Source organism: Danio aesculapii, chromosome 21 (genome assembly GCF_903798145.1).
Source record: "Danio aesculapii chromosome 21, fDanAes4.1, whole genome shotgun sequence".
Taxonomy (NCBI): domain Eukaryota; kingdom Metazoa; phylum Chordata; class Actinopteri; order Cypriniformes; family Danionidae; genus Danio; species Danio aesculapii.
Genome location: NC_079455.1, coordinates 41023153 through 41037454, shown reverse-complemented (window position 1 = coordinate 41037454; position 14302 = coordinate 41023153). Strand labels below are relative to the sequence as shown.

The window sequence follows — 14302 nt, the reverse complement described above, 5'->3', positions numbered from 1 at the left end:
TGCCACTAAATTTAAAACCTATTTGATTTTATAAATCATGAACATATACATGAACATATGTTACGGTGAATTTACCCATATTTTGACTTTTTTTTTTTTTTTACATTGAGACATTGAGTTTTGAAGAGTACTAATTAAAAACTAATTTAAAAAAAAAGAATTGATATTTGACACTTATTAAATCAATCTAGTCATTTTTAGTTAATTTACTTAAGGTAATTAAATAAAAAAATCTAATAAAAACTTATTTTATAATTTATATGACTTATTTTTCATTTATTCATTTAGAAAATATTTGTTTCAGAACAGATTTGAATTTACATTTATTTTATTTCATTACAAAACTATGTTTTAGTTCTATGGCTTTAGCTAATTAACAGTCCTGAGTCTATGATCTGTCCTGTGATAGACAGATTTGGCTCATCGACATTAGAAACAACATTAAAGCAGACACTTTACTTTCATTTAAAATATAAAACTAATTTGCAAATGAAATTTGATACAGACACCATTCGGAAAATCAAAAGTAAATCTTTTCATAAATGTTTGTCTTATTAAATACAATCTACAAATACTTAACAACCAATAAATACAATGGTTCTGCAAAACTTGACTTGTATGCATTCTTAGGTATTCGTTTTCCTTTTATATTTAGTTTGAAAATGAATCACCTACATTATAAAACTGACTCATCAGTCAAAACAGGCTCAAACGATTACTGTCTATGATTTACTAGATGTAATCTCCAATTAAAACACACACAAAAAACAGATTATGTTTAACAAAATTACTACATAAATACTTTATGTTTAAAAGTTACTTGCCATTTCTACAATATCTGACCAAAGTCTTGTCCCCATCCATGTTTCAGGAACATAATAACTTGACATAATAATAATAACTTGACTTCTAATGGATCATTTGGTATCAGAAGTGGCTTATATGAAAGGCAAAGGCCTCTAGATTACACTTACTTTACCAAAATAAAATCTGATCATGCCTTGATTTTGAATTATTTAAGTAGGACAGTAATGTCGGACTTTGCTTAGACAAAAGTCTTGTGACTGAACAGAAATAATGTCCAGTATAGAATATAAAGTCATGCTGCAGTGGATAAAGAATGAATATTGTGTCTGACTCCATCATGAGCTTGGAGGACTGCATCCATACATCTCTGCAATGACTCAAATCACTGATTAATAAAGTCATCTGGAATGGCAAAGAAAGCGTTCTTGCAGGACTCCCAGAGTTCATCAAGATTCTTTGGATTCATCTTCAATGCCTCCTCCTTCATCTTACCCCAGACATGCTCAATAATGTTCATGTCTGGTGACTGGGCTGGCCAATCCTGGAGCACATTGACCTTCTTTGCTTTCAGGAACTTTGATGTGGAGGCTGAAGTATGAGAAGGAGCGCTATCCTGCTGAACAATTTGCCCTCTCCTGTGGTTTGTAATGTAATGGGCAGCACAAATGTCTTGATACCTTAGGCTGTTGATGTTGCCGTCCACTCTGCAGATCTCTCGCACGCCCCCATACTGAATGTAACCCCAAACCATGATTTTTCCTTCAAAAACTTGACTAATATCTGTGAGAATCTTGGGTCCATGTGGGTTCCAGTAGGTCTTCTGCAGTATTTGTGATGATTTGGGTTGCAGTTCAACAGATGATTCATCAAAAAAATCGACCTTCTGCCACTTTCCAAATGATCAACTAGAAGTCAAGTTATTATTTGTTGCTCTTACAACTGAGAACGAAGACAAGACTTTTGTCTGGTAGTGTATATAAATATTTTTAAGAAATGTACTTCTTCTACACAAAATGCTTTGAATCTAAAAGTTATTTATAACCATATAAACATTATTTAGATTTATAATTTATTTGTATAGTTTATCAGTTAGATCTTTATTATTTACTAGAACTTCATCTACTGTGTGTTAAGCTGCTTTGACACAATTTACGTTGTAAAAAGTGCTATAGAAATAAAGAATTGAAATTTTATTTAAATTAATTATTAAAATGATTGATTCAATGACAAATCACATGACTTGCTCTAAACCGCCAATGCAAAGCAAAAGACAAATGTTTTAGGTCAATGAAAACTAGAGAAAGGCTTCTGTTTGATGAATACATTTCCTTTCACTCACCTGAATGGCCCACACCGGTACTTTTCTGTCCACCCAGAATATCAGCTCCCTGAGAGAACGAAACAGATGAACTCAGGCTGGAAACACATCTGACGGCAATGTAAATAAACTGCACATTACTGCCGTTGTTTTGTCTCACCAGTTGATGTCGTTGGTCTGTGAGCTGCAGTTCACGCTGTAAAAGAAAAGGTTTGGCTTAATTAATGTACGTCAATATACAGTCGAAGTCAGAATTATCAGCCCCCTTATATATATTTTTTCTTTAATTTCTGTTTAAAGCACATTTTTTTGCAACACAATTCTGAACATAGTTTTAATAACTCATTTCTAATAACTGATTTCTTTTATCTTTGCCATGATGACAGTAAATATTTGACTAGATATTTTTCAAGATACTAGTATTTAGCCTAATTTGACATTTAAAGGCTTAACTAGGTTAATTAGGCAAGTTAGGGTAATTAGGCAAGTCATTGTGTAACAGTGGTTTGTTCCGTAGACAAAAAAAAATATTGCTTAATGGAGTTAATAATATTGACTTTAAAATGGTTTTTAAAATAATAAAAACTGCTTTTATTCTAGCTGAAATTTTAAAAAAATTCTCCAGAAGAAATAATCTTGTTGGAAACACAGAAAAATTCAACATAATTTGGGAAATATTTAAAAAGGAAAACAAATTACAGGAGGGCTAATAATTCTGACTTCAACTGTACATGGAGATTTTACTGCTGTACATTTTGGAGGAAATAAAATGCTTGATGGAAAAGCCAAGATGCACAAGAACTTTGAAAATGCACATAAAAACTTACTAACTGAATAAAATTCCAAAATGTGCATTAAAAAAGTCATGTTATTTGGTTTTAACAGGTCATGTGATAATAAAATGTTTGTGATGGGATTAATGATTAATGGAGAAAAAAGCAGAGTTAGCACATTGTACAAAATCCGAAATGTTTTTTTGCTCTTTCTAAAATCAGCCAAAGTTTATCATCACAGTGGTTCAGTATTATTATTATTATTATATTTTTATTACCTCCAGAACTGTCTTGAGCATCAGTGCTCTCAAAGAGCATATCACAGCTCCAAAAGCCACCGCATTGCATTTATTGCATTTTGAGGAATAGGTCATCTATTAAGAAAATTATTCTTTTCTACTGCAGAAAACTCCATTTTTTACTTTACATCCTGCAGGTCATAAAAGATATGAGTGACTTTTTTCTTCAATAAAACAATAAAGACATTTTCAGCTAAAACTGTGGTCCTTGGTGATTCATAAAATGCAAATCAACAGATACCAGTAATCAAAAAGCATATACTGGCAGGGACGTTGCTAGACATACAGTTCTACTGGGGCACAGCAGCCCCTCAAACAAAACAAAAAAAAAAAAAAAAGGTCTACAAGAGATCAAATTAGTTTTAGATTATTTGGGTGAACTATTCCTTTAAGTCACAGTTCTGACCATGTGTGGCGAAGCTGGGCTGGATTGTCCGTCATCACTCGTATGATGTAGAGAACACATGTCAAAAGCTTCAGGCAGAAGTTAAATATTCGGATCCTTAAACCTGAAAGCAAAGTCACAGAGCATGCACTGAAAGACCAGAAAGTGGGCTAAATTGAAGGTTTGAGAGAATGTTTCAATCTGACTTACTGGATCTTTGGTTTTTGATGAAAAAAAGTTTGAGTCTCTCTTTAAATGTGTTCTCGTCCACATAAAACTCCACATGAACCCTACAGGGGGAAAAACATCAGTGGAGTTGATAAATAACACTGTCAATCAGCTGAAAGATCAAATCAGTCACTTGTTTCTTTAACTCTTTAAAAAAGTAATTAGTAAATAGTTACTTTTCATAAATAGCAACAGTTACTAGTTGTTTTTTATTAATAGTACCTGACTAAGTAATTGGATTACATCATTATAAAAATAACTAATTACCAGGGAAAGTAGCTATTGTGTTTATTATGAGATAGTGGTGCCATCACAGAGAGGCTATAAGATATTTTCCATGTTCCTCGCTGGTGGAATGATCTTCCCATTCCCACACAGATTGCTGATTCACTAGTATCATCCAAATGGCGACTAAAAACCCAGCGCTTCTGAGTTCACCGGAAACCTTGCGAACAAAAGAAATTCTCCCTCCTTCCACAGCACACGACAACCTCAAAACATTATGCAATTCTGAGTGTGCCTCACACAGGTGAGTGGGCTTATCAAACCACCTGGAAAAAACACACTATTTTTTCTATAACACTTTGACCGATACTAGCACTGGTTTTGCACCAGACCCTTTCTTACAATCACTCCATATCTCTCTAAAAAACAAACAAACAACAAAAACCATTGCATTTATCATGAGCTTCACACAGGTGAGTGGGCTTGACAAACCACCTGTAGAAACACTCTTCTCAGTAAAAACTCCCGCCATATTCTAGCACTTAATTATCTGAGTGTATATTGCCTCTTGTTGTTGCGTCACTGAATGCCTCCTCAATTGTAAGTCGCTTTGGATAAAAGTGTCTGCTAAATGACTAAATGTAAAATGTAAATATTATATGTTAATGCTAATGTGGGACAATATAAGACATACCTATCAAATTTATTATTTTATTGTGAATATCATTTCTATAGTGAAACAATAAAACATAATAAATGGTTTGGAACTTAATAATTATTATTTATATATTAATATTTTTTGCAACTGCCCATTTTTACTAGTGTAAAAATAAACGATGCTTCTTTTAAAATGTAAAACTGCACCAGAGCAGGTCATATAAGAGAGAGACTACTCAGATGAAAACCGCCTCAGTGAGCTCAATCCCAACAAATTATACAGTATATCAAATATATAACACTGTATTTTATTGTCACAGTAACGTCATAGTAACGGGGAAATGGTAACTTAATTTATTACTTGTAACTGAAAAAGTAACTCCATTAGCCTTTAATTCTAATGCTATTACTCCATCAGTTGATGTGTTTTTACGGCAATCTGTGTTGAATTACAGTAAGGGAAGCCTTCGTGCATGTCCTAAATGAGTTACAGGACTTCTGGTTCTACTGGGTACGAAATAAAAAGATGATCAGTGAAAGTGTAAATACAACTAGAGGTATACAACTTTACGACGCTTACTCCCAGCTTTAACAGTAAAATGATGCTACTGGAAATAGGAACTAGGAAATTATATATAATCGTCAAAATGTACAACTTTGAAAAACATAAATTAAAAATTTTTTGTCAATATATATATATATATATATATATATATATATATATATATATATATATATATATATATATATATATATATATATATTTTTTTTTTTTGATTAAACAAAATTATTGTATTTAGTAATAAAACATAAACGCATGAAGATAGAATAATTTTTTTTCTTTTGGGGGGGGGGGGGGGGGTTGTTTAAAAGCAGAGGCTCAGTTCATTATTTTGATAAATAATTTCATATCATGTCATATATTCAATGTCACATTCATAGCAGAAAATAGCACATTCATAGCAGACGGCCGTAAAAGTTTGATGAATATCATCCATTATGCTGCTGGTGGGGAAAGAGTTAATTACAGAGTAACTTTAGTACCTTTTGCATACTGTTGCAGTAAACAGGCAAACCAATCAAAAACAGACAGAGATGAAGAGAAAGTGACAGCTGGCAAAGAAATGTTTACTTTACATTGGAGATGGTGGATCTGCCAGCAGACACAGCCAGTGTGGTTGAGTGTGTATTCATGCGTGTAGGTTTTGAAATATGAAATACTTTACGAAAGTTGACCAGTCATGTGTTGTGACATGCTAAACTCTATCTAAACAGCATTTAGTGAATTATAATTTATAATTATTGTCATGCATGCACACATAGTTACAGTTAAGTTGTATTAGAATGATCAGATAACGTAATTCAAAATAGATTTGGTCACACTTTACAATAAGGTTTCATTAGTTAATGTATTCACTAACATGAATTATAACCAATACTTGTACAGTATTCATTAATCATAGTTCAACATTTACTCATGCATTATTTATATCCACATCATGCTTATTTACATTAGTTAATTCCCTACACTCTCAGAAAAAAGGTACCCGGTGGTACAAATAATGCTCCTTGAGGAACAGTTTTGAACCTTTGTAAAAGTTGTACCTTATATAATACAGAAAAGACCTCTAATGATACTGTTCTATACCTTTTATGGTACAATTGAAATGAAGGTACACAATTGTTCTCATAAAAAAGGTACATAAATGTTGAACAACTCCTTTATTACAATATATGAAAATAAATATTACTGAAAAGGCAAAGTGATTTTATGATTAATTTCCATATTAAAACATGAATCATCATTTAAAAGCATGTTTAAAGAAACTCATAAACATTCATTATTAAGTTCTATAATACAAAACAAATACTAAAACATTTGCTTTCTACTACACACGTGAGCTGGAAAAAGTCCAGCATATGAAAAGTGTTCATGCAGACATTTTACCTTATCTTATTTTACCTTTATCTTATTACAATACTTTTGCATAATTATATTTCTATTTTAAAATCAAGTCAATTAAATAATCTTTTAAGTGATTATGAATGAATTGTGTGAAAATATGAGAAAAAAAGGTTTTATATTGTACATGGGAGAATTAATTTCTGTAACATTTTTGTTAAAAGTGTTGAAATGTTTAGCAAAAAATAGATCTTTTGATTTATGTTAATGTGTTTTTTATTCTTTATTGTAAATGGAAAAGGTGCATTTACACAAAATAAACTTAAAAAAACATTGTTTAAAATGTATTTGATGTTTTATATTTGCTCAAAATAACTTGATGCATTTTGGATATACAGTAGCAAAAAGCCTTTAAATATTATACGTGTCTTGTCACTGTACCTTCATGGATCAGATTTGTACCTTTGATGAAGGTACAATATTGTATCTGCATGTTTTAAAAAGCAAAGGTACATTTTGGTTTCCCATGGTACAAATCATGTCCTTAATGTAAAAAAAACCACCTGTCTGTATTAAAGGTGCTTGACTTGTATTAAAAGTTGTATTAAACTTGTATTAAAAGACTCTTCTAAAGCCTAAAAATCCCACAATATATTTGCAGATATTTAGGAAACATGCCAAGTGAACATTCTTGTTTATCTCAAAACAATGCTCTTTGTTTTGGTTGTTTAACCCACCCAATGCCAGTTCAGCCAATTAGATTTTAGCACGCCAGGTTGACTTGATGGGAAAAAGCATATTTCATTCATTCAGTCATGAAGCCTCTCAAAGAATGTGCTATGCACCAGGTTTCAGGCAGTCAGACATTACACCAATGTCGGCGATTCGGAGGTGTTATAGACTGCCAAAAAGCTGAGGACGGGGGGTACAAACTGCAACGGTACAAATTTGTATCTTCGTCTTAGGGTACAATTCTGTTCCATAAAAAGGTACTGCCCCAGTGAAGGGTTTGTATCTTCTTTGGTACAAAATTGTACCATTTTTCTGAGAGTGTGGGTGTTACATGAACTTTATTTTTATTAACTATCTAACGAACTAACTAACGAACTAACTAACTAACATGAACAAATACTGTAATAAACACATTGTGCATTGTTTGTTCATGTTAACAAATGCACTAACTAACATTAACTAATACAACCTTACTTTAAAGTGTTACCGTATATTTCATACACTGATCTCACCTATTTAAAAAAGATTTCTATTGTATAATTGTGCAGATTAGATGTATATATGCTTGACAGCTGTACTGTATTCAGCATATATGATTTTGACTGCATTGTAATAATGTGCACCTTTTGGAAATGTGCTTTGGAACAATCATCATCATGAAAAGTGCTACACAAATAAACTTGAACTGAATTACATCTTAATGATGATCAAATGTATTCATGTTATGCATGAAATCCTGAATGTACCTGATTACGATGCATTAATTATGTTATATAATGCCATTAGAAATGCTGAAATCCCTAAATGTGTCAGAATGTGTCATATTTCCTGTGGGTGTGATGAACTGATCAGTGATGTTTTGTGGCATAAGGACTCTTTTGTTTCCTCGGTCGAGCACCGTGTTTTACTTTGTTTACATAGTTCAGCGCTAAGAGCAGATCTCTACATCACAATCCCAAACTGGAGATGCGAAGTGTCCGCCAGTTCCCATGGAGACCACAGGACCGGAGGCTTTATGAGCCATCATAAAGTGAGACGAAGCCATTAACATTACGACCCCCAGTATACAGTACTGTCTGAAAAATACCATATTTCATGGGGGTTTGTATGTAGCATTACGGAAAATCTGAAATTGAAATTAAAGGGATAGTTCACCCAAAAATGAAAACTGTTATCATTTGCTCATACTTCACTTGTTTCAGAATTGTTTTTCCTTGTTGAATATTTTGAAGAATATTGAAAACTTTGATTACCCTAGTATTTTTCTCCTACTATGGATGTCAATAAATACCAGTTTTTGCAGCATTCTTCAAAATATCATCTTTTGTGTTCAACAGAAAGAAGAAAATCGTAAAAGGTTGGATCCACTTAAGAGTAAGTAAACATTGAGAACATTTTCATTTATAAGTGAACTACCCCTTTAATGACCAAAAACTTTGACAACTGAAAAGTATGTCATTAGCAACATCTCCAAAGCACTACAATATTAAGATTCAAGGGGAAAAAAAAGTCAGCTTGATGAAACATTTCCAGTTATTCAGTCATGCACGAGACTGCAGGGACTCTCCTACCTCTGCCCAGCATCGCTACCAAAAGAGTCCAGCCTCCAGTTGACCAGAGCCGGGTTAACCCAGGATGGCACTGCATTCTTCTGTTCCATAACAGAGAAAACCCAGAGGCTTTCTAGCCGAGGATGTGCTGAGATCTGAGCTGAGAGGATTGTTATGGAAGTACATAATCTACAGCGGCGCGGTTCAAAATAACCCGCCCACACGCTCTTGATTGCAGGCGCGCAAGCGTGCGCTTTGCTGGCAGAGTTTTGCTCAGTCTCTCTCTTTCTGTCGTGTGCGTCTCTGCATTAGAATTTAAATGCACTTAAATTGTTTATTAGTTTTGCTAGCCTCTCACTTCTGAATACTGACCTATATAGTCTATGACAGCTGCAAAGCATGACAAACCTACCATTATACATGCATTCTGTTAATGAATAAAGCTAATTAAACAAATGTTTTTATTGCTTACTGAATGACAGTTGTTATAGCAACATGCCTCAAGCGATGCTGTTGTTCTGTTTGATGATATTTGAGGTCATCATAATGTGTTTGTTTACAGAGAACTGTGAATGAAGGAGTCACAAACTCACTGAAAGATCATTAAAACATTTCAGGCAAATGAGCAATTTGTACTTGATTTCTACCTTTCCGCAGCGCCCACCCTCTCTCTATCTCTCCCTCCTGTTCTCAGGAAATTACAGATAATAACCTGCTCAAGAGGCTATTTCTGTCGATCTGGAGAGATGTGGCTGTGTGCCCACACACATACACAAGACTTTTTCTTAAGATTCAAGGTTTGCCAGAATCAAATAGCCAAGGAAATACTTGTTTGCTTGTTCAGTGGTTTATAGAACCAATATGACTGCCTGATTTTCAGACTGCATATTTGGATTCTTTGTGGTGCTTCAGCAGAATCGCAGTGACATTTTCTATTGTATTTGGTCACTAGAGTTGCGATGTATGACAAAAACTGAAGTCAATTTCAATCAAGCACATTTTTTGGTCAGTGCAGTGAATAGAGCACAACCGCAGGGTCCCAGAAGTAAAAAAAACCCACCTGTCTGTATTAAAGGTGCTTGATTTGTATTAAAAGTTGTATTAAACTTGTATTAAAAGACTCTTCTAAAGCATAAAAATACCACAATATATTTGCAGATATTTAGGAAACATGCCAAGTGAACATTCTTGTTTATCTAAAAACAATGCTCTTTGTTTTGGTTGTTTAACCCACCCAATGCCAGTTTGGCCAATTAGATTTTAGCACGCCAGGTTGACTTGATGGGAAAAAGCATATTTCATTCATTCAGTCATGAAGCCTCTCAAAGCATGTGCTATGCACCAGGTTTCAGGCAGTCAGACATTACACCAATGTCGGCGATCCGGAGGTGTTATAGACTGCCAAAAAGCTGAGGACAGGGGGGTATGGGGGGGTAAATTCTGGGAGTTTTCCGGGAGACAACACAAAGTGGGAGATGGATCTGAAATACGAGAGAGTCCCGGGAAAAACGGGAGTGTTGGCAGGTATGTAGCAGACTCTGAAATGAGACGCAGATTCAGAGTTCCACATGAGGTTATTAATTAGCAAATAATATAAATATTACGAACGTAAACATTAGGTGAGCGGGTTACATTGTAACCCCTTGTCCTAACAACACCTACGTGACAAGATTTTCAGCGATAAGCAATCTGGCTGTTTGCACCAGACAAAACACGACAGAAATGTAAATACAGCCATTCAGAAGCACAGAATATGCATGCACTCACGAAATGGTAAGATTTATAATCTAATTAATACATATTAAACTTCTTTAACATTATTAAACGTAGATGCTGATATGTGTTGGTTTTGAGTCACAGTTCTATAGTTTTAGATTTAAGATTTAACACTGACTAAAGCACATGAGGTGTACCTGAGGTGACCACTGTCAGTTTTCTGTTGTTCAGCTGCAAGAAATAGAAGCCGTTTGTAAAATCCAGGTGTTGGTTAGAACAAAAACTCATTTTAATGTGGAGAATATTCCTTCTATCGCGTGCCATTGCTTTTATATAGAACCCGATTTAAATCAGCTTTAAATCATCATTTAGTCTTAATAGTCAGACTCGCTATTGTTGTTCCTCATCTGGCAACATGCGGTTGCATGTATTTTGATTCAGGAGTGCAATACCTAGTTCAATCATTGGGTGTCAAACTTACATACTGCACCTTTAAAGCAAATAGTCCCAAGAAGCAATGGTTTACTGTGAATTTCTGACGCCGTTTAAAACCGTTTTAAAAAAAAAAATAAAAAAATTCGCTGTTTACATGGTCGACTCTTATTCAGAGTATTGTCTTAATCATATTAAAATCAAATTATTGGTGTCCATGTAAACGTACTCATTGCAAAGAAACACAATGTGAGCCATGCTAAATCTAAATACACTTCAATTTATTTCCAGTGATGTTTTACATAATTTGTTGGTGAGTCATTTATCTTATAAGGGCTTTCAGAGTTGATTTTTTCGAATAACATTGCTCATAAACACTACTGAGCAGATTTAGGCTCCAAATGATATCACTGGCATCATCATCCAAAAGACAACAGCAGCCATACCGGGACATTTTGGTTTTACTTTTCTACAGTGGAAGGAAAGTCGAGACATATCTTCCATGTCTTTTTTCCATTTCAAACCATTAGAACTAACTCAGAGTCTAGTTATCGGTTTAGTAATCATGGTAATATCACAATAAAATAACTTTAAGTCAACAACTAAGACTAAAGTGTGTGTAATACAATCAGACGATTAACCTCTTACACAGTATCTATTATCAATATTTTGGCCATGTTTGGCAGAAAACTGAATATTATTTCAGTTGATCTGTTTTTATTCATTCATTTTCCTTCGGCTTAGTCCCGTATTTATTAGTGGATTCCACAGCAGAATGAACCGCCAACTATTCCGGCATATGTTTTATGTAGTGGATGCCCTTTCAGCCACAACCCAGTACTGGGAAACTCCCATACAGTCTCTCATTCTCACAAGCACTCATATACTACAGCCAATTTAGTTCACCTTTAGCGCATGTTTTAGGACTGTGAGGGAACCCGGAGCACCCGGAGGAAACCCACGCACGCCAACACAGAGAGAACATGCAAACTCCACACAGAAATGCCAACTGGCCCAGCTGGGACTTCAACCAGCGAGATTCTTGCTGTGAGGCAACAAGATAACCACTGAGCAACCTTGTCGCCCTAATCTGTTTTGTTGTTGATGTTTTTTGGATGCAGTTCAGTTGGAGTAAGTGACAAAACTGAGCAACATAATACATGGTCACATAAACATGTACCTGTCATCATAAAATGTCTGGTCTCCTAGTAACAGGTCTCGGAACCGGAAGTAGGTTTGAAGAGAAGGAACCACAGATGTTCCAGTGGTCATCTCAAGGTCCTGGACATTTAAAACCACACCTCGGCTCCCACATCTCGGACTAACAGTGAGAGAAGAGACACAGAGGCTATATGAAATTTTGGAAGAAAACTATAGTCTATAGTAAACCTCTTAAGGCCCAAGGTGCTTTTTTACATGCATTTTTTTTTATTTCTCTATGCTATTTAAGCTTATTGGAACCTAATTAGAATAAAACCTAAGTATCATCTTTTGATATGATGTACTTTTAGAGAAGAATTATGTCCATATATGTGGACTCGTGGTCCGAATTTACATAAAATACATTTCCTGACTGTTTTTTTAAAGCATAACATATACATTTTTAACATGTTTTGACTATCAGAGAGTAAAAACTATTTTTTTGCCCATTTTGGACAGTTAAAAATAGGGTTTGGGACATTTCATATGCTGCAAAACAGTTGCAGGATGACACTGTATGTCTGTAACAAAATATAAAACATTCAAAGTGTTTTAAATAGCCACTTAAAAGCTAAAATGTGCAGTCCACGTATGTGGCCACTAAGCCCTAGGAGGTTAAAGGAATAATTCACACAAAAACTGTCATTCTTTCATCAATTACTCACCTTTTACTTGTTGCAAACCTTTATACGTTTCTTTCTTCCACTCATTCACTGACATACACTACGGATAGGAGAACGTGGTGCTACCCACTGCGCCACCACGTCGCCCTTTCAATTGACCAACATAGAAGATATTTGAAACGAGCTGAAAACCTGTGACCATTGACTTCCATAGTATTTATGTTATCGTCAATGGCTTTCTTCAAAATATGTTTTGTGTTCAACAAAAATACATAAATGTTTAACCACTTGAGAATGAGTAAATAGTAAGTGAATTTCCATTTTGGGGTGAATAATTCCTGTTTAAAGCATATGAGGAAGAGAGATAATAAGAAAATGTACCATAACAACATTATTTGTACTGTAACTACACATGTTCCAGACAGTTTGCTATTCGAGCTGCCAGTAAATCTGTTCTAACTTGAAGACAATATATAAAGACAGTAAATAAGCTGTTCTAACTTGATGACAACTGTGCGCGCACACATTACCTCAAGCGGGCAGTGCGCGTGCTCCCATCATCGTATTCAAAAGTGTGGTTTGTGTAGCACGCGCCGCTCATCTTTTCAAACGTCACTCCTCCTGTTTCTTCCTCATGAGCCAAAGCGTCAGGCATCGCGCGCTTTTTCCGATTTGAAAAAAAGTCCGTTATTGAGTTAACGGTCGAGGAGTCCACAGGTGATAACTTTCTGAGGTAAAAACTTTGGAGATAAAAATAGGTTATCCAAAATATATCCGCGTTTAAACCTACTATGAAAAATAAGCTGCTCTCACATTTAATCAAGCTTCACATGAACTTTATTTTTGCTGATTTAAAAAAAAAGTCATTCCTGTGGCGCACACTGGAGTCTGTCAACTTCTACACCAACTAACATTGAGAGGTAAGATTGCCGTGGCATTTTAAAGTGTCAGACACAGCGCCGTGTGCTGGACAGCCTTGAACAGCATCTTATTCATCATGAATAATAACTATTACTCTGCAAAAAAAAATACATCAAGTATCTTTGTAGTTGCCAAGGCTACATCTATTCACCAGTAACATAGCAACAGACTTCATTTCTTTGAACAGCTTTGAATGTTGTTCACCTGTAGTTACATAAGTACTTCCGTGGTCATAGGAAGTTTTAAAGGTTATGTCCCATGCCTTAATAAGGCAGAATGTCTTCAATTTTACAAAGACTATTAACTAATAATGCTAATAACCACTTAAATCCATTTTTAAACAAAAATTAGTATACTAAACATTACTACAATAGGCCATACAGACATAATCATTTTGCTATTATGCAGTTTATACCTTAAAATGGTACTGAATGATACTAAAGCGTTGTATGAACATCTGATCTTATCCCAGAAAATATGATAGACCTACAGTTGAATAGGCATGAGATGATAACCGTTTTCAAGGTATACCA

At 34.6% G+C, this 14302-nt stretch overlaps 1 protein-coding gene across 1 annotated transcript in view; it reads right to left on the bottom strand.

Annotated features, from left to right (window-relative positions):
• Positions 1–9107, bottom strand: part of kcnt1a (potassium sodium-activated channel subfamily T member 1a) — a 51570-nt gene extending 42463 nt beyond the window's left edge. The window contains exons 1-5 of the mRNA XM_056447114.1: positions 8899–9107; positions 3793–3872; positions 3604–3706; positions 2286–2321; positions 2147–2195 (exon numbers count right to left, since the gene is read on the bottom strand). Coding sequence (XP_056303089.1) covers positions 2147–2195; positions 2286–2321; positions 3604–3706; positions 3793–3872; positions 8899–8987 — 357 coding nt within the window. The 5' untranslated portion in view covers positions 8988–9107. The remainder of the gene's footprint in view (positions 1–2146; positions 2196–2285; positions 2322–3603; positions 3707–3792; positions 3873–8898) is intronic.
• Between the last annotated feature and the right edge of the window lie 5195 nt (positions 9108–14302).